We start from the raw sequence: 26,481 nt of genomic DNA, 5'->3' as shown, positions 1-26,481 counted from the left end.
ACGGGCAAGTAAAAACAGCTAAATTTAACCTATCTATCCAACAACCAGAATGTGCTTGAACCGCCTGAGGCCCAACAGTATGATAGCATCTAAGTGCCAGGTGTTAGATTGCAAATATAATTGACTTTCTTACAATTCATATCCTAGGGGCTTGCTTTGGGTAGAGGCTGGGGTCTCCAGGAGTGCTTGCCTTCTTTAGCAACACATTTCCTCCTGGAAATAGTTCTGGTAAGTAAGCAAGTGATGCAAATGGATAAATTCTGGATTTAGCTTTGATCTTAGACCAGCCTTGGCGCCAACCAAACTCGCCGCTCACACAACTAGGATATGGCCCACCAAATATTCTTTGGTGCTGCACCAATGTCATGGTGGTTAAATCATGGTGGCCCAAGTGATCACCTGAACGCATAAGGATACGGCACAGTCTATCAGAGGTGCAATAACTGCAGCCCCAACAACCCCGGAGAGCCAGTATGCACTATATTGGTCCTTAAATGCCCCTCTCTGCTCCAGTGGCCTGAATCCCACAAGCCACTAGTGGTAGTAAAATGTATCCGGTGGAGTGGTACCTGTAGAAGACTCTGGCTCAACCAGGGCTTACTGGGACCTTGTAAGTTAGGTCTAGGTGCTGAGCAAATCCCACTGAGATCTTCCAGTCATCTGGACCAAGTTGGCACCTCCTGGCACATCATCCTCACTCTCCCACACTCCTCTGTATATTTGGCAGTGCGGAATGTTTAATAGACTTGTGCAGATATCTTATATTTGCTGTTGTGTATCATTGGTGTATGTTCATTGAAATGTTGCACGGCATCACCTCCGACCCAGAAATAACTATATACTTGGTGTTACGGTTCTTTGGTATATCCTGGTGGTAATCTGTATACTTAATGGTGTAGATCATCTGCTAATCTGCATCCTAAATTGTCATGACTACTTTAGCTGTCCAGCACGCAGAGTGCTGGGGTTGATTAAGGTGGTGTCCAATGGAACGGTACAAAAGTGGCATGGGGCACATTCGTTTTAAAATATGGATTTTTGTTATACATGTTTGGATAAGATTTGAAAACAAACGCACCTGGAAAAGTAAAAAAAAAAATCATTTGATTTCTACTATATCTTAGGCCCCGATTACGAGTCTGACGGTCCTGGGACTGCCAGACTCACAGTGGTGGTTGGACAGCCGCAGCTGTGGCATTCAGACCATCACGTTCTGAGGGAGGGCAGACCCGCCAACCTACTGCCGTCCTCGCCAGGATCCTAGATCCGACGGGCTGACGGTGGACCTGGTTGTAATTAGCTTGGGTGGCACTGAAGTCAGTGCCACCCTGCAGATTACAACCTTGTTCTCCGTCAGCCTTTTCATGGCGGCCACGAAAAGGCTGGTGGGGAACAAGTGCAGGGATCTCCCTGCCCAGCACCCTTGAAATGCGATGCAGACCGTGCGCTCTTCCAGGGTGCTGGTACCCCCTGGGCGAGGCAGCATTGCAGCCTCCGGGTCTATTATGAGCCGGCGGCAACGCCGCTGCACCTTTCCCCCCTGGGCTGAATGGCACAGACCTCGCTTTCCACCAGTCAGCCCAGCGGGAACGTCGTAATGGGGCTGGCGGGGAGGTCACCAGCACCGCAGTGACCTCTCCGTCGGCAGTTTGGCGGATGGATGTTTTGGTCCATCAGACTCATAATCAGCCCCTTAATCTGTTAGAACGAACAGCTGCAATGCCGTTTGGCTACCCTGCCCCCCCTGTACATATCTGAGCAAGGTAGCAGACGCCACTGTGCGTCACGTGAAGAGAGGAGCATTAGTGACACCGTCAGTATTCGTTATTAGAGGTACAGACCATCCATGTAACCCTGTGTTGAAGGGGCAGACTTTAAAAAGGGATAGTTTCTCGGAGAGGATCAAGAAAAATGGAAAATTTGTTTATGATGCACTTCCTGGTGATTATTTATTACTTACATGTTATGTCCTCATGCACTTTTGTATTGGTGGTAGGTTTGTCAGATTCCACAATATGCACAAGATAGCCATATATTTTTTATTTCTAGTGACAAAGATGCTATATACATTTAATTTATTTTACACTTTTAGCTTTACTCAGATATGTGTGTGATTCATTCAAAATGGTGACAAGTGATGTGTTTGTGTGTAAGATATGTGAATTATGTTGTCTTTGTCCATACGATACATAAAGCAAAAGTTCTGTAGCTATCCCATGTGTGCTGAGGGTTCGGACAATCATTGACATGTACAAATATTTATGAGGATATAAGATTTAAGAAGAAAATATTCAGGAAGGGGCACTTGAGCATATTTCGTTTACTGTTCACCTTAAGACGTATAAAGAACAAATTTGACTTGAAAGCCGTGGTGTGCTTGGCATCCTCTCTCCCTTTTACAGGCCACTGTGACTTTCTTCGACACCACGCCAATGGGCCGCATCATTAACCGCTTCTCATCAGACCTGTACTGCGTGGACGACAGCCTTCCCTTCATTCTGAACATCTTCCTGGCCAATGTCTTTGGTCTTCTGGGCATGGTGGTGATGATCAGTTACGGTCTACCCTGGATCGTCCTGGTCATGGTGCCGCTGGCGGTTCTGTACTTCTACATCCAGCGGTACTACCGCCACACCTCGCGGGAGCTGAAGCGGCTGTACAGCATCACCCTGTCACCCATCTACACCCACTTCTCCGAGACCCTCACCGGGCTGAGCACCATCCGTGCATCTCGGGCGACAGACAGGTGAGAGCAGAAAAAAACACTAAAATAAAACAGCCAGGAACGTACTGATTATATTCTCTCTGGTTGGTGTTCTTCAGAAGTTGATTTAACATTGGCAACCAGAATGACTAGTGATTTTTTTTTGTGATGAAAAGTTGCGAACAGTGCAAAAAGCACCAGTATAGGTGGATGCATTGTTTGTATGGTGCAGATAGTGTATCCAGTGAAAATACAGAGCACATAATGATGTTTTGCATACGTAACAGCACCACAAGTCTCGATAACAAGATGTTTATCCTGCCAAAATCAAACCAAAATGTTACAATAATATTGAAAACACTGCTACACCTTCACCCTGACCAATCAAAGTACATTCTTCCTATTGGTCTATTTACCATGTCATAAAAAACATTTGTTCTGTTCCCATTTTTTTTTTCCTTTTTTATCTTTTGTGTATCAGGTTTCCCTCTCATTCCCCTCCCAAAGCATTCTTGCATTCATGTTTTTATGAGAGTGCTGAGCTTGGCCGCCTCGTTTGGGCTTGGGCCCTATATGGATAAATACCCCCGTAAGCAATATATCAAACCAGGAAAGACGGCTACACTCCACGAGATAATGGTGAAACTAGACCGCGCTGATATCCGGTGAATCATGCAGCCCAAGAGCAGACATTACCCCTGCCATTCGCTGACTCACAATCCTTACAGCAGACTAGATTGCATACTAGTTGCCAGAGAGTTTAGTCCCGAGGTATGGGGCGGCCAGTACCTAAACAGGTTCTTTTCCAACCCTTCTCCGTTATTGTTAAGCTATGATGGAGGTGTGGGACAAGGATGAACGCTGGCATGGCGGTTGAATCCAGAGGCCATCACCAACAGTGCTGTCAGATCAGGGCAAGCCTGGAGGGATATCTAGAAAACACCTGGGGATCTACGCATATTGATGCAATGGAATGGAAGGTCCTAAAGGCAGTGCTCGGGCGCGAATGCTTGATTAAAACATATAGAATAAAGCAGCATCCACAATGCGTCCTGACCCAGCAGGAGACTAGATTAGTGCAGCTTCAAGTGCAGAGAGATATTGATGCCGCGCAGGCGTGAGCCAGACTGTAGCTTGGGGCCTGATGTATATCTTGGTGGTAAGGATGCTCCATCACATTGGCGATGAGTATCCTTACTGCCAGGATAATGGCATGTCTGACCGATTTAAATGCAGGTAGGCTATAGTTTGGCCACGGCCCAGAACAAGTTTGATGTCGCCAAACTTCTCCGACTGCTTGACAGAGTAAGAGGCGTCAGAGAATTGTCTATATATCTGCCCACCTAGCTTAGATGGGCAGACATATTGTTGTTTTTACTGCCTGTCATCACCAAGCAAACCCTGGCAGTAAGGGGCAGTAAAATACTAGAAATTCCCCTCTTACTATGGGAGATAACTCCCTTAGCGAGGGTGGTGTTAAAAAATAGGTTAGACAGATGGCTCTAGCATTTTGACAGAGCCATTTGTCAAACTTAACAAAGCATTATTAGGAACAGCTATGACTGCGGTTCCAGTCAGTGCTTTAGAACTGACTGCCAGCTTCATGGTCACCTCTAAATTTGGCACGTGGGGACTTAGTCAGGGCAATAGAGTAATATACTCTGTTGCCCTGACAGAGTTAACCCCGTCCACCAAATAAATCAGTCCCTTAGTCTGGATATAGCAGACACCTGGTACATACCAGATAAACATACATTGAGATACTACAGGCAAACACTACACAGGGAAGGGAACAAATCAATACATTCTTGGCCTGGATTCATAAAAGAGAATCCCCGCCTCCATGATATTGGCCTGATGGGTCAAGAGCGATGACTCACCCTAGCATTAATGATACCCTGTCAGTATATCTGGCCTGTCTACGCGAAAGCATCACAGATTGAGACATACCTCAAGCCCCTTGGACTCCCAAGGTCAACTCTGTAGGACGCAGAAGAACTGGAATTATAAATTACTATGGAGGAGTTCGCTGCAGTTTGAGCCTACCTGCAGGTAAGCCTCTTGGGGGGATGGACTCCCCTCAGCGTTCTACCAAGCGTATGTAGGAAGAGACAGGCACCTAGAGGCATGCTTGGAAGTGAGACAGCGAGAGAGACTGTTGAATTCCATGAGGGAGGCCATTGCTGTAGTGGTGCCCAAACCTAAGAAAAACCAGGTGGAACGTGGTTCATACAGGCCATTGTCCATGCTGAATGTGGATATGAAGATCCTTTCCAAGATATTAGCTAATAGTGTATTAACCAGGATTCTGGCCTTTGTCCATGAGAACCAACGTGGTTTTATCCCAGGCTGCAAAATGCTTATAAACATAAAACCCTACACCATGTCATTACCTCGACAGAGGAGTCTGCGGATGACTGCGCCTTAGTAGCACTCAACATTGAAAATGCATTTGACTCCCTTAGCTGAAAGTACATGTTGAAGGTTCTCATTAAGATGGGAGTTGGCCCAAGTATTCTGCAGTGGGTGAGGTTCCAGTATAAGGATCCAGTCCCCAAAGTCAGGTTGGGTGACAGAAAACCCAGCAGCTCGAGAGTAGGGGAGGACGACCAGGCAGGGATGCCCACTGTCACCACTGTTGTTTGTGTTAGCAATGAAACCATTGGCAATATAGGTTAGGCTAGAAATGCAGCCACGGAGGATATGAGTGGACAACATACTCTTTGTGGTCTCCCTATATGTGGATGAGGCTTTGGTGTTCTTGGTTTGACTCTGGGATTCTGTGCCCATTCTCATGCAGGACAAGTTTGCAGACGTCCCAGGGCTATATATTAAGAAACAGAAGACAGTACAACACCCTTTAGCAGATCTGAGAAAGACAATACAGTCAGAACTACCTGATATGGTACTGCAGTGGCAACGGATGGCGTTCCTCTACCTGGCTGTATGAGTGTCCCGTGCTGCTGCATTACATCATGTGTATAATCTTTGTAGGATCTTAAAGGGGCTTGGAGCCTCCATACTGTAAAATGCCATATACCCTGTCTTGAAACATGTCTTCTGAGAAATAGTCTGCTAGCCTTACTGTTGTGAGTGTGAAAGAGGAACAGAGTTGTCTGGAGGTATTAAAATTGGACAAAGCACTGGAAGGGTTGATCCTCCATGACCTGCAGCTTTATTATATTGCTGCACAACTGCAGCATGCTGCAAAATGATGTGATAAAGGCCTGAACTGGGAAACCATACTCCTGCAAGGCACAGAAGCAGATGGAACCATGCCACTATGCCTGAACTTCATCTCTTATGTATATGAGCACAGTAATGTTGGTTTATGTTGATGTCACGTTGGATGGGTGAAATATAAATGTAAACTTAAGGTTTTTTTGATAGTATGTATTTGTAAGGGGTAATTCAACCTACAGCTTTCTGAATGGGTTTTGCCTGTAGTTATTTCCTGCACAAAATCCATAGATGTACATTTATGTGCCAACCCGTGCACTTTTAATAGGACTATCCTCATTAATTGCAGTCCCAATCCCCAAATCCATGATGTTGGCCAACCTCGGTAAATCCCACCTGTGCTTAGTGTATTACCAAATTCTGATTGCTGTTGAGCCACAAAAACTAATCACATTTGTGACTCCATTTAGTGTGTACAAGCATCTACATCTGATGTTTTGGCTTGCCTCAGCTGCAAGTGTATTTCATTAATGGACATCTTGATTATTGATATCACAGCAGTCAGATGTTCCAGGATGAATCCTTGGTTTTTGCATAGAACCCTGTTAAACATAATGAAATTCTGAAATGTATGTTGTCAGTTCTCAAAGATAGAGACATGACAATGAGCCATGAAAAGGCAAAAATTCTACCTAGAATGTATGATATTGGATCACTCCATCACATCTCCTTGGATCCAGTCAAAAGTTCAGTATGATCCATGCTATCAGGGAGGCATCACTACCTGTTGATGAAGATGCTTTGTGTAATTTTCTTGGGCTAAGCGAGTATTATGCCTGTTTCGTGCATGACTATGCTTTGGTTGTACAACCCTTGAGATAGTTGTTTAAGAAAGGAAGAAGGGCTTGAAATTTGAATGGTCATCTGAAGCCTCCATGGCACTGGAAAAGTTAAAAAATATAGCTGTGGAGGTATCAGCTTTGAAACCATTTCTATCTGGTGAAAAATGTATCATCACCGTTGACTCTTGTCTAGATGGTTTCGGTGCCGTCTTAGGACAACATTTGTACACTAAAGAGAAGACTATTGCTTTTGTGTCACAGCTTCTCGATCCGGCAGAAACTCATCAAGTCCCTACTTGCACACAGGCTGTTGAGAAATTCAAAACTTACATTTTTTTGCAGCCTTTCAGATAATTACAGACCACCAACCACTTTGTTGACTTAATGAGTGGTAATGGTGTTTGCACAGTTTCAGCTAGGTTGGTGATACCATTTAAACTTCAAGGATACAGATCACGTATGTGCCCGGAAGGAAAAACTTTGGTGCGGATAATTTGTCCCATATGCCCCTGCAGGATAGTTTACCTGAAGTGAATGTACAGGATTGTGAATGTGTGGTGGCTGCCTTGGATGCAGAGTGTAATGGTGTGCTTACTGAGGCCGAATGATGTGCTGCCTACTAGCAGGACACCACACTGCACGAAGTCATGAATAATATCAAGCTCGGCTGGCCCTGAGGATAGGTATTTAAGTGCTTAGTTGATGAGTTTATGCCCAGGTGGTAACTGAACGTATCTTTGTCAAGGAATGGTCAGGAGTCAAAATATTTTCATCCCACCAGAAAAACATGTTAAAGTTGCGCATGAAGGTCACTTAGGTATGAGATGCACTAGCAAACAATTGAAGCAATTTACTAGTGACCATTGTTAGATGCACGTCTGGTACGAATGGTGAATAATTGGCCTGAGTGTTTGATGTCTAAGGAATACTGGAAACAGCAGAAAAAAACATTGCATGCTATGCCGGGAGGCTCCTGGGATAACATGACTTTGGACTTTTCAATTGGTATAATTTGCTACCTCTGAGCATGAAATACATGACCGTCTTATTAGCCTATTAGTCTGAATGTCTTTTCTTCTCGTTTGTTGAATCTGCCAACAAAGGGTGTGTGATCAAATTCCTTTTTAGTATTTTTGGTGTTGAAAGTTCACCTAAGAAAAATGACACTGTTTTTTTTTATCAATGTAGATGCATCATTTTTGGGGTTTGGATGGTATCAAACACTTGCATGTTGCCTTGAATACCCTGTGTTGACTGAGCCAACCATTTCCTCAGAGACAGGGTCCAAATGACTGTAGCAGCCTATCTTGGCATGGGTTCCCATACGAAGCAAAAGGTGTGGGGGTACATCACAACTCTACGTAGCACTACTAATGCCTCCTTTTAAGTTATTGAGGGGAAGAGAACTAAAGACAACACTAGTGAATTAATGCTTCAAAGTCTGGGTGTGTTGACAATGTTGATGATGATTGTGAGATGCTTGAAAGGCCTCTCAGGAAACATACTGCTGCTAAACAATATTCTGATAGTAAAAGAAGGTTTAGGTCCTGGGAGGTAAATTGTGGGGGGCTATGTGCTGATCACAAAACCTCACAAAGTGTTAAAAAGGAGATCAAGGTTCACCAATCTCTGTCAAAGTTCTTAAAATCTCCAGGGTTGGTGTTGTGTTGAAGGTTAAATGATGGTGAAGTAAAATGTTTTTTTTTTTTGTGTTTTAATGAGCAGTTCAGGGGTATTTGTGAGTCTGTGTGTTGTTCTGGTGAATAGTCATTTAACTGGTTGGCATGAGGCGGGGACCGTCCTGGTTTGCATAAACATGTAGACCATGGAAAACTGCGTGGGAGCCACGATTGTGATCTTAATTTAAGTTTAACAAAAGAAGAAAGCCATATCCTGAGTGTACTTCATTTCACTCTTGACAACTCTATGGCATTATAACAACTAGGCTGTCGCTTCCTATGTGAATACTAGGTTGTATACGATGATCTATGGTGCGAATACTGAGTTGTCCTTAGCGTAGGTATTGGGATGCTGGCTTGTCCATACATACGCTTGTATGAATCATGCTTATTTCTTACTTTGAGCTGCTGAAATTCCGTTGTTGCTATATTGAGCTTTCGGAACTCTGTTGTTGTTTGCTTTGTGGGTTGTGATACTCTTGTCTGTCACAGTCTCCGACTGTTCTTTCGTTAACCAGGTGAATTGTGGTCCATACATACACCTCTCCAAATGGGTTGTTATTCTTGTGTTGACCTGTTGGGAAGGTATTTTTGTTATCGTAACCTGTTATAAATAATGGTTAAATCTTTATTGAACTTTTACACTAATCTGTAAATTCTGTGCCCCATTGAGGTTTGAGCAAGATAATGAAGAACGTCTGGAGAGGAATCAGCGCTGTCTGTACGTCAGTAATACGGCCATGCAGTGGTTGGACATACGTCTACAGATGATTGGTGTCATCGTAGTTACGGCCATAGCAGTGATAGCAATCGCGCAGCACCAAAAGGAATCTGGAGATCCAGGTAGATTCAGTGACCATCTCCTGCCACTAGTGTTGCTCTTAGCCCCATCTCCTCTCCGCCCCCATGGTGTCGGTGAACTTGCTTCCTATAATGCAATTGTGCTCATATTCTACTTATTTAAATACTTGACCTTTACTCTCTTCCATTAATATGAGGTTATTAACCCATTTGTTAGGTCTGGTGTTAGCCACAACATTTTATATGTATAAAATACTTACTTACAGGGGCTTTCAGCCTGCACTCTTTCTCCATTGGTCTACTGCTGTGTGATTCAGATTTTAAATCCTCCTGCTACAGCTTATACCATCGGGCAGTGGATGAGCCTACTTAAGATATTGGCTAACTTCACTGCGAGTGACAGATTTCTGCCCTTTTACAAGCAGCACATCCACAGACAAATTAGTTCCCTTAAGTGCCAGTAACTGCTATTGCATTGTGTTTTGCTTTTAGCCAATGCTTTTATTTATTTATTTTTTAGACTGATGAGGTTCCAGCAGCTTCCTCAACAGTAATGTTTTGCAAAAACCATGACGAAAACGCATTGACAAAGCCAAATGGCCAACACAAGACCTACTGGCTTTGCCAATGCTTGTCCTGCACTGTAGACTGAACGCCAGCTTGCACTTTGATTTGCAATGCTATGATCTGCTGTGATATTTATTTATTTTTAGTTTTTACGTGGTGCCACTACCACAGCTAATTAGTCGGACAGTGATGGTAAAAAGCTAAATGGGGAGACAAAGCCTTCTCAGTGGCAGCCGTCAGGCTATGGAATTCGCTCCCTCTTAAAATGAGAGAAATATCTCCCTTCCTGCCATTTCGAAAGCATCTAAACACTTGGCTATTCTCGCTGTAGGTGGCCGTTCCGCATCAGCCTCTTCTTACTTGCCTAGCGCTTCAATACCTCTGGTCTGAATGCGCTCTATAAATAACTAAACACCGTAGAAGGAAAAGCGGTAACAACAAGAACCAAAACTGATTGAGATGATAATCCAGAGTCAACAAGAGTTTGATATCTGCTTGTTATAGAAGCCTACGTAGCGCATCAAAATCCAGGTTCAAGGGAGGCAGGTTTACCTGGGAGGTTTATACATTTGTTTGTGTTATTCTTTATATTCATAATTGTACTGTTTTGCACTGGTTAGTGTTTATATTCAAAGTGTTTGTCTCAAGGGCGCTTGTATTTTGTGTTGGAGCTGAGAGAGGATTTAGAGGGACAGATGAGCAGAAGTTTGAGAATTGGCTCCTGTGCGAGTGAGTGGCCACCAGCACCTGTATCTTGGATTAAATTTAACTCAAGTTACTTCATTGTCCTTGTCTTCCTACCGGGTTTAATCCTGCACTGCAGTCCAGGCAAACCGTTTGCAGCAACTGTCCATGCTGCATCCTGGGCATCTGCTGCTTCTCTTGAACATGTTTCTTGGATGAAAAAGATGTTGTTTGGAAATATGCAATGTGTCGATTCCCTAATCCAGTTGTCTTTCTGTTTATCTAGTTTGTACAGAGCATTTATCCAAAGTGCTAGAACACAGAATAATAAATTTAAGCATTTATTGGCAACAAGCCAGAGTTTGGGTCAGTCACAGTCAACAGAGGTAGAGTAACTTAATCATGTTGGATTTAATTACGAAAAAGATGGTAGTCACCGTCCATTAGAGAAAGACTGGCTGTGCATGGCGGATTGGTTCTTTGGTGGCAAAACTCCCTCCGTGGAGCACGATGTATTTTAATACTAAAATGATGGTGGTAGGGGAAATACAATCCAGGGTAAGACCTACCTTTTCTTTGGAGCGCTTAAAAATTGCAGAAAGGATATCTGAAGAGCTATATAGAAAATGGTATAATTATGGAGTTATGAATGAAGCAAATTACCGATGGGCGGATAGTCGGTTAGCAGATTAGATCGAGCGGGAAAGGCAAATGACTTAACATTAAATAACAATATACAAAGGATGACTTTGAAAACAAAAGGAAAACTATGAACTACTACAGTGGAACACATTGGAAAAATCATAAGCATTAAAACTGAAACTTAAAAAGAGTGTGTGAAGACTGTACTGAGGCATACAGACCTAGAGAACAGAGCTAAGTAAACAAACGAAAATAGGAGTCTGCAGGAGAGATGTAGCAACAGGAAAGGGTACTAAAGGACGAAATCTTTTCAACTGGTTTGTAATTGAAAATCTGGGTAACGGATGAGATCTGACTATGAAGCGCCAGGGAAGAGTTGCTGGTAAAGCCTGTACTGAGCGAGGGAGCACTGGGAATCTTGGCCTGTTGCCAGCAATGCTTGTCGCCCCCATGACGCTTGTTTGTGTTTGACCTGTATCGCGTCCAAGGTAACACTGTACTTGCACCTTGGAGTCTTGTTAGGCCTCATTCACATAGCTTAAGGAAGTGGGGTCCTTTTGTGTAAAGCGCTACATTTAATGTTGAAGTTCCTCTTCCTCCAGGACCTACATAGATATTGGGCATATTACTTGAATCCTTTTGTTCATGTATTGGTCTGCGCACTGAGGTTTTGGTAATTGCATTAGAAGGTATACGTATCAGCTGAACTTCCCTTTTTCTGATGGCTGAAGCTCTGTTGCCTCCACCAAACCTGGTAACCCCAACATTTCAGGATCATGCAGGTCCCCTCACCGAAGTGACACGGGTTTGTTTTCCTCTGTTCCCACAGGACTGGTGGGGTTGGCGCTCTCATACGCCCTCTCTGTAACCAACCTGCTGTCAGGCCTCATCTCAAGCTTCACACAGACAGAGACCATGATGGTGAGCGTGGAGCGAGCCGAGGAGTACTCTTCAGATCTTCCCATGGAGCCGCAGGCAGACGACCTCCAGGTATTTATGCTTTGTCTCTATAGCCACCAGGTGCGGGTGCAAAGTGGTCTGCACCGTCTGCCTGACCTGAAGATTCCCTATTGTGGTTTAGAGTAGCGCTCTGAAACCAACCTGTGGGAGTGCCTGTAGGATCCTCTTGCCACCTTGAGGACCATCGGTTCAAAGAATTGCAGCAAAACTTCTTCAAGATGCACGAGAAAAGGTAAGCATGTTGCACCGTGTCAGTGGTTACCTGTCCTGCTGTCCTGGTGGGCTGAGGAATTGTCCAAAGGTACCACTCTGCAGTCATGAATCCTGTTGGACAGCAGAATGTTCATTCTGTACACAAACGTGAGCTCTCTGTGTGGGTTTCCCTTGGAGGAAACATCTACCATAGCTCTTATACATTGTACGATCGTGTTTTCCTGTACTCTTTCACAAGCGTTTTGGTTGGAAGCTCTGTACAATCATTTTTCCACACTTGCTTTTAAAACCTCATCATAAATCTAGTTTCAACTCCAGACTGGTACATTTACATGCTGAAAAAAGACTGGATGGGGACGGGAATCAGTTTTTTATATCTTATGAGGTGAGGTTCTAAGCCTGGCCAATCTCATCATGAATTGATTTCCACACTTCTAACAGAACTGGAGCAGTAATCATAGATGGTGGGCTTTTCAGCTAGACAAAGGTGTGATGAGGGACAAGTTCAAAGTTCTATTTGTGTCCAACACGAAAGGTAAAGTGGTATGATTGAGCAATATGACAAGTGTCTTTTTAATCCCTAAACTGCCAAGTGACTGTAAAATCTATAAAATATTTTTTTCCTGGGAGCCCGTGTCCACCAACTTGCATGAGTGTGACACTTGACGTGGCGTCTTTAGAGGTTTTTTTCAAAACAAGTTTATTAGGCTTGAAAAACACCATGTATTGACAATCATATTATACGTTACCTCAGTTGTACGCCATGCACGTCTGTATGGAGTTTTAAAGATAATTTTGGATTAAGCATAGAATAAAATGAAGATTCCCCTAAGAGCCCAGGTGCCATCACTAAGGGTAGATGATGTAAATGGCCTCTGTCTACCAGCCTCATCCACCCTTCCAGCTGAGTAAATATGACGGTGAAGAAACCATAGGCTACTGCTGGCCTTCAGGTCCTTACCGCAGATGTGCAGACGCTACAGTGGTTATAGAAGATGCTCTGCCCCTGTCCACTGAGCTGCTTCAAAATCTCTGTCTTAGCACTTACATTGGGTCTGTGGGTGCTGAGACTCGGGTCAGTCCGCGCACTATCTAATGAGGCCCAGTAGACCGCGATCAATCTGCACTCCATGAATAAAACATTTACTTGCTAGAAGCAATCCTCAAGGAAAACGGAGCTACTTCTAAGAGCGAGAGCTGCTGGGCTGGAACACCTGGCAGAGCCGGCGTAAACGAAGCAATATTGGGTTCATCCAAAAGACAGTCTGGGAAGTTTGCACCTAATAATCGCAGAGTTCATGGAACTTCCACCTAGAGATCAGCAGATCATTTACTTTGAAATGAATAAAAAAGATCTGCAGGGTAATAGATCAGTGATTCTAGCACTGAAACATCACTGTCCCCACCCACCCTCACAGACCACGCACGAAACCCCGGTGTCATCCTCGACTCAGCGCTCACCATGACCAGACAGGTCAACTCCGTCGTATCTACCTACTTCCACACCATCCGACTCCTACGGAAGATCTTCAGATGGATACCAACCGACTGCCGAAAGACCGTGACACATGCCCTGATCATAAGCAGACTTGACTATGGCAATGCCCTCTATGCTGGCACCTCCAAGAAGAACCAGAGCAAGCTGCAACAAATCCAGAACACCGCCGCCAGAGTTATCCTGAGCACCCCCATCGAGAACACGTCACAAGACATCTGAGAGACCTCCACTGGCTCACACGATAAGAGGATCAACTTCAAACTCCTTGTACACACCTACAGAGACACTCCACAACATCTGACCTGACTACCTCAACCACCGCCTTACCTGGTACTCTCCTTCCAGACCTCTCCGCTCCTCCCAGCAGTGGCTCGCCAATGTACCCCGCATAAAGAAGTCCTAGGCTGGAGGAAGATCTTTTACCTACCTGACAGCTAAAGGTTGGAACACCCTACCTCTCTCCCTTAGACAGTCGCCATCGCTACCTCAATTCAGGAAGGACCTCAAGACCTGTCTCTCCGATGAACCCCACAGCGCTTTGAGACCCTATGGGTGAGTAGCTCTAAAAATACTTGATTGATAGATTTTTGCCAGTCTTTGCATCCACTCTTGTTGAAGTGTGCTGGATTGATACATTTGACAGCGCAAGGCCTTAGCCAGGTTGCTTTGCAGCCTCTACACATACACTTCATTTCCATGGACCTTGTCAAGAGTATATTTTGCTTCTTATTAGCAGTCCCCCTCCATTGAAAACTATGTTGTTGCATTTAAGACCGCCTATCAAATGTTGGTTTTCTAAACAGCATTTTTTGAAGTCTCAGCGAATCACTGTGCGATCGCTTCCTATTTTCATTGTCTGTCTTTCAGTAAACTAGTCTGCCACAACATCCTCCCCTTTCCACTGTCCTTGCTGTTTTAGTTTTTGCTTTGTGTGATGTATAAAGAACTGTGGTAGAAAAGCATCTCAGCTAGATCACTGTGAAGACCTTCTGAGATATAAAACACCAGCAGTGGCATATTCGTGTGTCCTACTTATATGCATAGCATTCCAAGCTCACACTTGTATTTGGAACATGCCTTGCTCTGTAGGGTCTTACATAAGCCTTGTCATGATGTAGTGGAAGCCCCGAGTTATCTCTGTGAGAGGAGTGGGCGTAGAAGTAAGGAGATGTTACTCATCTGACGTAACTATGGTAGGGTGGTCGCACAGGCCTTATTCTTTTATCATCACTTGCCTGATAGTTGCAGCATCTCTCGTTCTGACTAGTTTCATGAATGAATTGCAACTGAGGTTTAAGGAGTTCACGAAGCCAGGTGTGTTGCAAGATTTCTTGGCAATGTGGGCTCAAACCTTAGGTACATGAGCAAATTGCAGTAAGTTCCATGTATGAGGGGCTGGGGAACGATCTCAGTTGTCTACATTATTTTATTCATAAGCATGCAACAAACAAGAAACAAAATCAATACAATCTGGACCTTGTTGCCTGATATGGTGATGTGTAGTTACAAAACATTTTGCTGTCTTTCACTGACCTTTTTTCTCTGTCTGCCTGTCTCCCTCTCTCTCAAAGACTGGGAAATGAATCCACAGCCTAGCATCCTCCCTTCCTGAACTCCCACGAGGACCTGGCCCAGAATGCCATACACAGCCTTGCTGCTTTATTTCTCTAACTTCCAAGAGGCAGATTCAAGTTCTTTCATTAGATGGCAGAGGGAAACAAAGGAATTAGCAACCTAAAAAGAGTCAATTGGCAAAGGCCCCACATATGGATAATTTTCTGTTTTCCACTAAATGGAAGAGCATACTTGAATTGATGGTACTTTGTATCCACGGTGGGACTCCGCCACACCTGACAGAGCATTTTGAAGGTGTTGTTGTTGCCATGGTATATCACAAAAGAGTTTTCCTGACTGTTGTTTTTAATTAAGCTGGATTGCACCATGTAAGTTGTGGAGTATTGACAAAATGTGCAGCTGCCACTGCAAAGAACGGAACTTCATTAGCAAGGCTTCTGTGTAATCCATTTCCATTGTTTCAGGTTTCTTCAGATTGGCCAAGCCAGGGTAATGTGGTGTTCCGGAATGCCTTCTTGGCGTATCGCCCTGGACTTCCGAATGCTCTGGATGGAGTGGACTTTACTATTTTCCCTGGTGAGAGAGTTGGCATTGTTGGTAGGACTGGTTCTGGGAAGTCGACCATCTTCCTGGCATTGTTCCGCATGATGGAGCTGGACAAGGGGCAGATCCTCATTGACAACGTCAACACGCAACTAGTTGGCTTAGAAGCACTGAGGTACGATTGGTAGAGTTTATTTGCACGAATGCTGACAAGAAAGTTTGGCCATGTCTATTGAGTTTGTTAGACTTGCACAAGTCAAGATGGGCAGATTGCAAACACAAGGTGTAATAAGCCTTTAAATAACATGATTAAAACACTGCAGCAGTGGGTGTTAATGAATATTCAAAACGAGTGTTAACATGTTCCAATGCCGGTATAAAAAAACACATCTTGGAACCTTGGTCCACATTACAAGTGTCCTAGAGGTGCACCGGCTAAACTTCCTGGAGTTCTTGGGACCCTGAGGTTGTACTGACAAATTGGGAAATGACTAGTTGCATCTATAATTCTGGGTCTGATTCACAGGTAATTCCCCATTCCTGCCCGCAGTTTCCTCTGGAGTTTTCAGCTGCTTTAAACAGCCGAAAGCTCTGGAGGATGCAAGAGAGGTCCTTGGTGGTTGCATCCTCATCAGACATTCTAGGGCACTCGTAGCGAATCCTATTTAATTAATTATTATTGCCTCTTTTTAAATAGAAAGGATTGTTTCTGTAAATACTACCATGTCAACTTTACAAATTGTACTGCCATGCATGGAAGGTTGATTTGAATATCTCTGTCCTCGGAGCAGGGCTACCTATTGGTAACCCTCATAGCTACCAAAACCTCTCACCATGGAGTAACCGATTGCCCAATTAGAGTATGCAACTACGTCTTGGCCAGAGTAGCTTCTACCTATTTTTGGGTGGGAAAGCAGAAGGATGGTTTGACAAATAGCCTAAAAAACAGAAAGTTCCTAGTCTTTCTCTCTCTCTGTGTCTGTCTCTCTCTCTCTGTCTCTCCCAGTTTTCGGAGCCTCTGCTACAACATGGGGAGCCTTGAGGGATTATGCAGCAATGGTTACACATACACTGAGTGTGCCACGAAGTAAAGAAAATCACTCTTCGAGGCAGAAAAGTTAGGGGGGGAATCTTTCCAGATGACTTCGATTAGCAAAGTTCACATCCACCTAAATAATTTCTGTTTCTTTCTCAAGGTCCAAACTGGCCATCATTCCCCAGGATCCGTTTCTCTTCAGTGGGACGGTTCGAGAAAATCTGGACCCCTGGGGGGGTCACTCAGATACTGAGTTGTTTGATGTCCTGGAGCAGTGCCACCTGAAGGAGGTGGTGACTCGCATGGGTGAGTCTGACGTTGGTGTTAAGCAGACACATGGGCTTTAGGTGCTATGAACTCTGTGGTAGGTGCTTGTGTTCCCATGATATCTGGCAATTGTATTCACATATATTATGTACCTTATTAAACTAAAATGTAACAAGCATTATAATAACATATGTTAAAAAACTGACATCAGGTTACACTTAGTGGTTTTTGCTGTGTAGCCTAGGGACAATCTGATCCACCTGAGTGGACGCAGGGCGTAGTTCCTTGTCTCCAAGGCACAGGTCTCAGAGTAGCGCAACCTACAAGCTACTTGTTCAGCGTTTAGGACCGTTAACTCTAAGGGTTCCCACGTATAGCTACTACATCGGAGAATCATAACAAAGTGCCTCCACCTCATTTTACTCAAGTCCAGGAAATTGGAATTCTTTGTATTCCTCCTCGCCCAAAATGCTCTAACGCAGTAACATGTTAACTTTTCCTTCTTCTAGGTTAAAATTTGTGCATCTGATCGCCTGTCACACTGAGGGACATATTAAAGTTAGGCTTGTCATAGAGCCTTTACTGATAGCAGTCTGGGATTGGACAACTAATAAGGCGGAGAGTCACATACATGCTCACTTAGCCCGTATGGCTTACATCACTTACCCTAGCGGCTATAATAGAAACTTGATATTGACCAGAAGGAGCAGGATGTCACCTTACTCCCTCGGTTCGTCACTCACGTTGTTCTCTAAAAAACACTTATTGGGCATCCATGCCGAAGGACTTCACCCTTTTGGTAAGGACATGGTAACAGTTCAGTAGGAAGAGTTTGGGAACCAACCTCTCCTCAATTCTCTAAGAAAACAGACTGGGGAATTTTGTTACTCAAGATGTACCCCAAAAATAATGTATGCTGGTAGACTTCCAGGACACAACCGTAGAGTCCGTTGCCCTTGGGTTGACATGCCTTTCTGTCCTGCCTATCAGCAGTATATTGCCTGCCAGTTCTGGGTCAACACCCCCCCAGGGTTGGCTCAAAGGATCATAGGTCTGTCCATCACTGAGGCAGATGGAAATCTGCCATATTTAGAATTTCTAGTCAGGGTAGTGGAGAGTTATTTACAAAAGTGGTTTAATCCAACATGATTAGTAAACTATGTCAGAAAACTTAAAAATGCAAGTGTGTGTTGCCTGTATTTCAAATAGCAGTTGTTAGTGTTTGAAGTATAAATTGTCGAGACCCATAGATCTACTCTCTTTAACATTCTGTTGGGCAGTACTTCCCAAACTTTTTAGAACCATGAACCAATTTTTACATCTACAAACATTGGCAACCCAGTTAGCTTTAATGGACATGGCGTGGGTGATTTTTACAATTTAACTATAGCATTGTATGGTAGCACACTGCCATTTACAGACATTGAATTGGTCACTAAATTTGTACAGGCATGCAGTTTTACTGATAAAACTATATTGCACACAAATTATATTGTGTGGAAATCGGGTTTTAGCTAATATTTATCATTTGTGCATCATCAAGTAAAGTGTATTGATTGTTTTGATCCTATTACAATCTTTCTTTCCATCATACTTCAGAATTACAAGACACTGTGCTTCATTTTTGCTTGCCTAACTACTGAATGTGTACAGTTCATTTACATATGTTTACATTTTTGTTGACTGTTACCAGACAATTACAAACTTCAGTCTTTTCTTTCACACTCCCTGTAGCCCAGCAAGATTGTTACAGAATTCACTTTACTTGTCCTTCTCTGACTCCAAAGTGAGAGGAGTTTGTAAATACCAATCTTCATGTTAAAAAAACAAAGCACCAGTATGTCAGAAGACATAGCCTGATCTTTGACCTCTATTTTTGAAGTTCAGCAGATGTGACAAGATAAATACAGAATATAAAGGCATCTCTATGTATTGCTTAGACTTTGGTGACCCACCAAAAACTGGCTCACGACCCACCAGTGGTCATGACCCACAGTTTGGGAAACCAGGGGCGGTCGGTAATTTTACTAGGTGGGAGGCCACACATGCACACTCGCACACACTACGGCATCCACACACACTCCCATTCACAGCATTCACTCACATGCATGCATCAAACATAAAAAACACATAAAACGTACCTTCTTTATAGAGAGAGAAGCCTCGGACAGCCTAGGAGTGTTGGCTGCTGCCTTCCCTCACAAGTTGACCTAAGGTCAGTCCATGAATGAGGGTATCAGTCCCTCGCTCGTCAGAGTGGGACGGGGGTCAGTGAGACTGCTGACCCCACCCCATTCTGTGATGAGGTGTCACTGATTGATCAGTGATGCTCCTCCTTGTCACAACGGGAAGTGCCTCGAAGTACTTTTGCCAAGCTGAGGAGGTCACACCCAGAGGCCTGTGATATCCTCAGGCTGGCAAAGTTCATCTCAGGCAACCAGAAGCATGTGCTTTTAGCACATGTGCACCGCCTGGCTACCTGAACAAGAAGAAAGTCTGGCAGGCTGACCTTTGAAAAGGGTGAGGTGGTGTGGCCCCTCAGTCCATATGGACAAAACCCTGCTGTAGGGTAATTCTCAGCATGCAAGTGACACTAAACCTATCTTACTAAAGTATCTAAATCAGGCCCTAAGCTTTTGTGTTTTGTGTACGTATTGAGTGAGTTAGATTTGTTGTGCATAATTCAATCTATGTTTTATGCCTTAAATCTTAAATTGTTTGTATTTTTTCAATTAATGTGTTAAGTCTTTTGCACAAATTGGATTCCACTAATGGACATTCCTGCCTGAAGTGAATCCGAGGGAGCCACTGTTTGTTTAGTAGGTGGATAAGCATGTAGCTGTAGTAATTGGAGACGTGTCTTCTCAGGGGTAGTTGCAGAGGGCTGATAATATGTTGTTCTGGGTTTCTGCTTTCTGCATTGTCTCTTTGCAGCCCTCTCTTTGGCTCACGCAGAGTATAGCATTTTTCACACTGATAAACAGAAGATCTTCCATAGCATATTATTTTTACACCTCTGTCATTTCCAACACATCTAACCCATGAGTGAAAATGAAAATAATTTTAGTCTCATAAGCCAGTTTTAACAGTCTTGATATTTTTGGGTGTTTACGAAGTGATTTAGAAAACCTTTGGAAAAAAAGTAAAACTCAACAGGGAGCCCTCTCTCTCCAGCTTGTGCAGCTTTACAAGGTTACGCAGGCAATAGATGAAGATGATGTTGAACACAATGGAGGTCTGCGTTGAAACTCCCTTTCCTGCATAACAGCAGCAATGCCCAGTGCACTTGTTCCTTCTGCACTGTGATTGGATTATTGTTTGTCAAACAATGGCAAGGTTAACTCCTGCTGGGTGTTTTCTTTCTTCTTGCAGGTGGCTTGGACTCGGAGGTAGGAGAGCGAGGAAAGAGTCTGTCGATGGGACAGAGGCAGCTAGTGTGCTTGGCAAGAGCCCTCCTCACCCAGGCCAAGGTATGTAAACAAGCTATCATGCATGCCCTACTGCAGACACAATTGTTGTCAGTAGTTGTTGAAACATGTTGGTTGTCATCTTTTTATGGTTCCTGAGTGGTGCATTTTTCTGCAGAGTGACCAGTATGGGGTCTGGTGTAGGGTTTATGCAGTGTTAGATGGCTTTAAATAGAGCTGTGCTTCTGTTCGAGACTTTGCTGCTTATGTGGTTGTAGTAGGACATCTTATCTCTGTGATGTCACTGAATGTTGTGCAGGGATTCTTCTGAGCGTTGAGGTCTTCCAGGAGCTGTGAATATGATAGTTTCTTTGGCCTCTGTTTAGCATGCTGTTGTCCCGCAGCTCTTGGGACAATGAAAAGCTCTCTTGAATTCCAGGGAGGGGGGCTCCAGTGATACACAGGTGCCACATTCACTTAGAGCCTGTAATTGAAAGGGTCAAGCAGGATGTTTGTTGCCTGTGTGCTGAGGCTGCTGCAGAGGTGGTCAGACCTTCCTGGAGGTCTTTGAGATGTCCTTAGAGCAGCGCCATTGGTGCTGGCTGATGGATGTGGTGCCTGATGTTGGTGATTTCTAGCAGGTTGAGGAATGATGCGTCCCTCGCGGCAGCATCTTCTGGGAGGTTGGATCGGCACAGGTCTGTATTGTGGATGCTATTTTGAGGGGGTCATAGATTTCGGGGAAAGAGGGGATCCCTGTTCCTGGGAGCCTGTTGCTGAGATGCTGTATAATCCTTCATCGGTTCCTTCGTCACAGATTTCTGTTCTGTATTTGCAGTCATCTTACGCCGTCCTTTCACCTTCCAGCTTTCTTTCTGATATCTTCTCTATCCAAGGTTTTAATCTCTTAAATATTCTTCCTTTGAACTTATCTTGCTTCTTAGTTTAATTTTACATCCAGTTTTATCACTACTCTGATTTCTGTTTCTATAACTCGTTATATCTTGCTGGTATTTTCCTATCTTTTGTTCATAACAGTTTTAGAGCCTTAATTTTAACAATGCACCACATGTCACTCCCTTTACAGTGCTATACCTATTTCTCTCTGACAGCGCACTGGGCGAGCTTCTGTTTGTTATTCACTCTTCTTCAGCCCACAACCTCATGCATTCAATATGCTTTGGTTACTACCTTTGCTCCATGCCCTGTGTTTCACTCTCCTTTGTACGGTCACAACCCACCCTAGGAAGAAGGAATGTGCAAAGTCAGTCAAGTTTTGCAAAAGTCCAGACTTTCACAGTTTGCAAAGTTTCACAGTTTACTTTCATCCTCTCCCCTGCAAACTTCTCCTTGTTGCTAGATAATTCTATCTGCATAGCACAATAATGTTTACTTTAATCGTGCCAAGGTGGAAAATGTATCCAGACTTGATTTTTAAATCTTGCTGATGTACAATGTACGAAAACATTATTTCCTACAAACCAAATTTGTTAGCATTCTAAGGAGATTTGTTACATAAGTTGTTGCAAAAGTAGACATTTTCATGCAGATCTGACACATCAAAAACTTTGCAAACATAAAAATATACGTTTTTTCAAAGTCAATTGTTAAAATTGAAAAAATGTTTCGCATAACCCTAGCTGCTACTGTCTAGTTCTGAGTGTTCGTTCTCTGCTGTCAACGAGACAGTTGCATTATGCATGTCTGTTCTGTGTTAACCACCTCCTTCCTGCGTATGATCTCTCTCCCTCCATGCTCCTGCAAGTTAAATCTCTCTTTCTTGTCCATCCTTTCTACTGAACTCACCCAGATTCAGTTCCTCTCATGAACCACTAGGAGTGATCAGTCTGCCTTGCATTGTACCTTCACTTATATCCTCATAGTTTCATCCCCCCTTCAAGTCAGAGGTACTTTGTACAGATTTAGCCCTCATTTGCTTAAATAACTGGACTGTTTTCTCATCTCTCTAAAAGTCAGGGGATCTGTAAGAGAGGAAGCTCCCCCCATGACCTGATGTGTGATGTATGGGGAAGTGGAATGCCTGGTGTAGAAAGTTCACCTCAGCCCTTTTAAAGTTCCGTGATCTGGTCGCTGGCATTCTGATGCTGTATTATAGATCTTCATCGACTGATAGAGCTGAGTGCAGTAGATGCTTTTTTGTCAAGAAAGTAAAGTGGAGGAAAACTAAGAAGGCGGAGTAAACAAAGGGTCAATATTTAGATTTTTTCTGTCCTTTTAAGGGAATATCCAGTGTTGTTGTGAAGCCCTGGAATAATGAGTCGTTGATGGTCACTGGGTGTGCTTGGATAGTGGCAGTCTGCAGCACAGTGTGCTGTGTTGTGAGACACCCCTGTCCTCACAGTGGTACTGCCATCTTTGTCATACAGCTTTACCTACTGAGGACTTCTAATGTGATGCCATATCGTGCGTAGCAAAAGGTTGAGCCAATAGTGGTGGCACTGATATGAGACTCCAGTGAAAGGAGGATATGCAACCATTTTCTTGACAGGTGATGGAGCGCTTTGAAAGTAGGGGTGAGAAGTAGCTCTGTGAGGTGTGACTAACTCCATGCGAATAACTCTGCATGCGCACAGAGTGCAACCGCTTGCATCCATGATGTTGTGATTTACCAACAGCTGCTGAGGATGTCCTAAATACCTTGCCTGGGTCAGGAGGCCTTAGATACAACTGTGAATCATCTACAGATTGATGTGTATGTGTTATTTACAGTTCCAGATGGTCAGAAACAAACTTCTCATGAAATCATGGAACCTCCACGTCGAAATGGCGTTAAAAAGGACTAGGGAGGCCTTTTTAGCAACCAGGTGAACCAATCGTAGCCAGGTTGCAAGGTCACCAGATTCATCTCAAGATGTTTTATTATTGTGTTATGGTGGAGTGTATAAAATGATGCTGACAAGCTTAGCGATACAAGCATTGCTATCTGGTCACGTTCCCACATTTGCACGACTGGATGGGGCACTCTCTACCTTCTCACTGGCCAGTCTTCTCTTCACCCTGTCTTCTTCCAAAGACATGATGGTTGTTCACTGATGTCCTCACCTTTACCTTCTCTGTTAGGTCCTGTGCATCGATGAGGCCACAGCGAGTGTGGACCAGAAGACAGACCAGGTGCTGCAGCAGACCATCCGTGAGCGCTTCGCTGACAAAACCGTGCTGACGATCGCCCACAGGTACAGAGGGTTCCTCTCTCACGCCCTCAAATGTACAGAGATAACTTATCCTGTGAACACTCCCAAAAATAATGTTGTAAAACACCTTCAGTGTGGCTAAAAAAAGAATCTAATTTATAGGAGGCCAGGAAATGAAAACCTGGCAAAAAGCTGTGGATTTAGCATCTGCCAACCCGGCAGCATATCACCCTGATTTTAAGTTTGGCGAGTGTCAGATATCCTGTGATAGGGAACTCTTTCAAGTCCTTTGTTACACCAAGATGTAGCAGTAACTCTTAAAATTAGTGGCGGATCAGCTACCTGATGAACAGTGACAAATTTGACAGTCTAGTACTCAGACGGTGGTGAACTTTAACAAAAAGGTAAGAGTAGTGCTAGTAACCTGCTAGGTAGCATCCTTATGAACATATGGGGCCCTTCTGCCTACATTCCTAGTATCTGCATTTTTTGGCAGGATCTCCACCAGGTTTGGTTTTCCGTGAAAGTGACTCTAGACTAAATGTCTCCTGTGGTGTAAGAGGTGACCACATTGGTGAGGAAACCTCCTCTACTTGAAACAGGCAACTTAAATGTCAGTCCAGCACTGGGGAGGGCAGAGCTGACATGAACATTATACATGGCCAAGGACTTGTAGTAGGCACAAGCCTGGTGCCAGTGTATGTCCTTTGGAGGGATTGGGACAGTGAGGGGGAGTCTTGACAGGAGGGGAATGAGCACTAAACAAGGCTTTTCCAGCTAAAACTTTGTGGTTGTGCTGGGTTCTTCTCCAAGTCTTCATCAGAACCTGAATTCAAATATCTGCCTATAAGCCTGTCTGCTTTTTTTTTTTACACCCCATACCTTTTGAGCTTATGGGTGTGTCTGTGTTTAGAGATACCCTCTGACGTGTTTTTCTCTGTTTCTCTGTCCCCAGTGAGGACTCTTCTCTCCGTCACAGCTAGAAAGAAATAGAGCGGCACTGGGACTGCAGTAGCTGTGAGATGACTGTGGACAAACTTGTCTTCTAGTTGCCTGGCTCCAGTTAGTTATTTGACACCGTGAGGTTCTAATACCAAAGTGCATCAAAACTTTTAGTAGAGAACATTTTTGTTGTAGCAGGTGCAGCTGGAACACGCGGTGCTGTACAAAGACACGTCTGGGTCTGGGGGGCTAATGGAGACCATGATAGGAGGAACATCTGTGTTTTACATATATTTATACATTTTTACAATTTGAATCTAAGAGACAGGAACTGGTTTACACTGAATCACATGATTTTGTAGTCAAGTGCTGCAGCCTGATTAGAATCCAGGTCCCTGGGTTTCAAAGTCAGCATCTGACCACTAGATACACCTCTTCCTTAGACAAGGCCATTATGAGGGCCAGATGACCACACGTGAGTAACCCCTGCAATCTATATGGCTAGCATTGCTGAAAGCACATTGTGTCGCTTGGTAATAGTAGAATACCACAAGCTCTCCTGCAATTTCTGATATTTTATTGCGTTGTGACTTATCACATCCTCACTGTCCCACACGTTTTGTCTTGCAGGTTAAACACTATCATGGACTCAGACCGGGTGCTTGTGATGCATGCTGGGAAGGTGGCAGAGCTGGACTCTCCCAGACTCCTCTGCGACAAACCGGATTCGTTCTTTTTCCACTTGATCCACAGTGGAGAAAAGTGATGAGCTGTTGACACTCTGGCTGAGGCTTCCTGGGGAAGACTAGGTTTGTCACCGAGTCTGGCATCAGGCCTGAGATCCTGGCTGTTTACAGACAATCTCTGCCTACTGCAGGACAGCCAGTTTATTCCATCTCTGTCAAACGAACTGTAATTCAGTTCTTCGCAAACTTCTCTGCTGCTCTGAAGCACTATGCAAAGATGTTGATTGGTTGGTGATCATGACGATGCTCTACCCGCACGCTGTGGCAAGACATGCCCTTCAAAGGACAGTTGGAAATAAGTGTTTACAACTCTTTGTAAGATGGGCAGAGTCAGCTCCTTTCTTCCCCACCAAGTACATAGTAAACTATTAACAGATGCAGATACTGTCGACAGCAGCAAGCAAAACAGCATCTCTCACCATCCACCGCTTACTGGTAAGGCACATCAAGACACTTAAGAGAAGAGGGTTAAATTCTCTTCCCAGGAGTGATGCTCAGTAGAGGAAAAACCACTGTGAAGAACAGTCTACAAGGTTTCCATGTATTGATACAGCTGTAAGAAGCATGCAGTCATGGGTCTGCCTTCCAGCCACTTTCTTCTGCCTCATCTGATGGGATTTTACGTTTGTAGGTAATGATCTGGTGATTCGGTTGGGGTGCTAGTTCATTTTTGGAGGTCTTGTATCATCTAAAAAACGGACTCTTATTAAAGAAACAATGTTTCTCAACGTGGAAGAGTGCTTATTGCTAGAGATCTAAAGAATGTGGTTGGGAAATTACTTTTGCAATTTCTATCCTCTTTGAATGAATGGGTACCTTTTCTGATGGATTCTTCTAACTGCAGATGCCTCACCTTAGAATACTCCCCAAGTGCTCATCTGCATCCGGAAAAATGTCTTCACTGGTGGTCCAGGGTGCAACTATGTGATGTTGAGCAGCTCTGCACTGGCTCCCAACCACCCTGGAAGTAATGGAGTGAAGCTGCATACAAGTGCCTCTCCAGCACACTGACTTCAGTTCGTTTCTTTCTGCGCCTTGACGTG

The 26,481-nt window shown here is 44.0% G+C and overlaps 1 protein-coding gene across 1 annotated transcript in view; it reads left to right on the top strand.

Moving 5' to 3' along the window:
- ABCC10 (ATP binding cassette subfamily C member 10) overlaps positions 1-26,166 on the top strand; it is a 161,627-nt gene extending 135,461 nt beyond the window's left edge. Inside the window, exons 15-22 of the mRNA XM_069236268.1 lie at positions 2,403-2,746; positions 9,079-9,248; positions 11,929-12,089; positions 15,810-16,063; positions 17,085-17,230; positions 20,564-20,661; positions 23,680-23,792; positions 25,323-26,166. Coding sequence (XP_069092369.1) covers positions 2,403-2,746; positions 9,079-9,248; positions 11,929-12,089; positions 15,810-16,063; positions 17,085-17,230; positions 20,564-20,661; positions 23,680-23,792; positions 25,323-25,458 — 1,422 coding nt within the window. The 3' untranslated portion in view covers positions 25,459-26,166. The remainder of the gene's footprint in view (positions 1-2,402; positions 2,747-9,078; positions 9,249-11,928; positions 12,090-15,809; positions 16,064-17,084; positions 17,231-20,563; positions 20,662-23,679; positions 23,793-25,322) is intronic.
- Positions 26,167-26,481: the final 315 nt, after the last annotated feature.

This window comes from Pleurodeles waltl, chromosome 5 (genome assembly GCF_031143425.1).
Source record: "Pleurodeles waltl isolate 20211129_DDA chromosome 5, aPleWal1.hap1.20221129, whole genome shotgun sequence".
Taxonomy (NCBI): Eukaryota; Metazoa; Chordata; class Amphibia; order Caudata; family Salamandridae; genus Pleurodeles; species Pleurodeles waltl.
The sequence above is the reverse complement of the archived record's forward strand: the minus strand, read 5'-3'. Positions and strand labels throughout refer to the sequence as shown.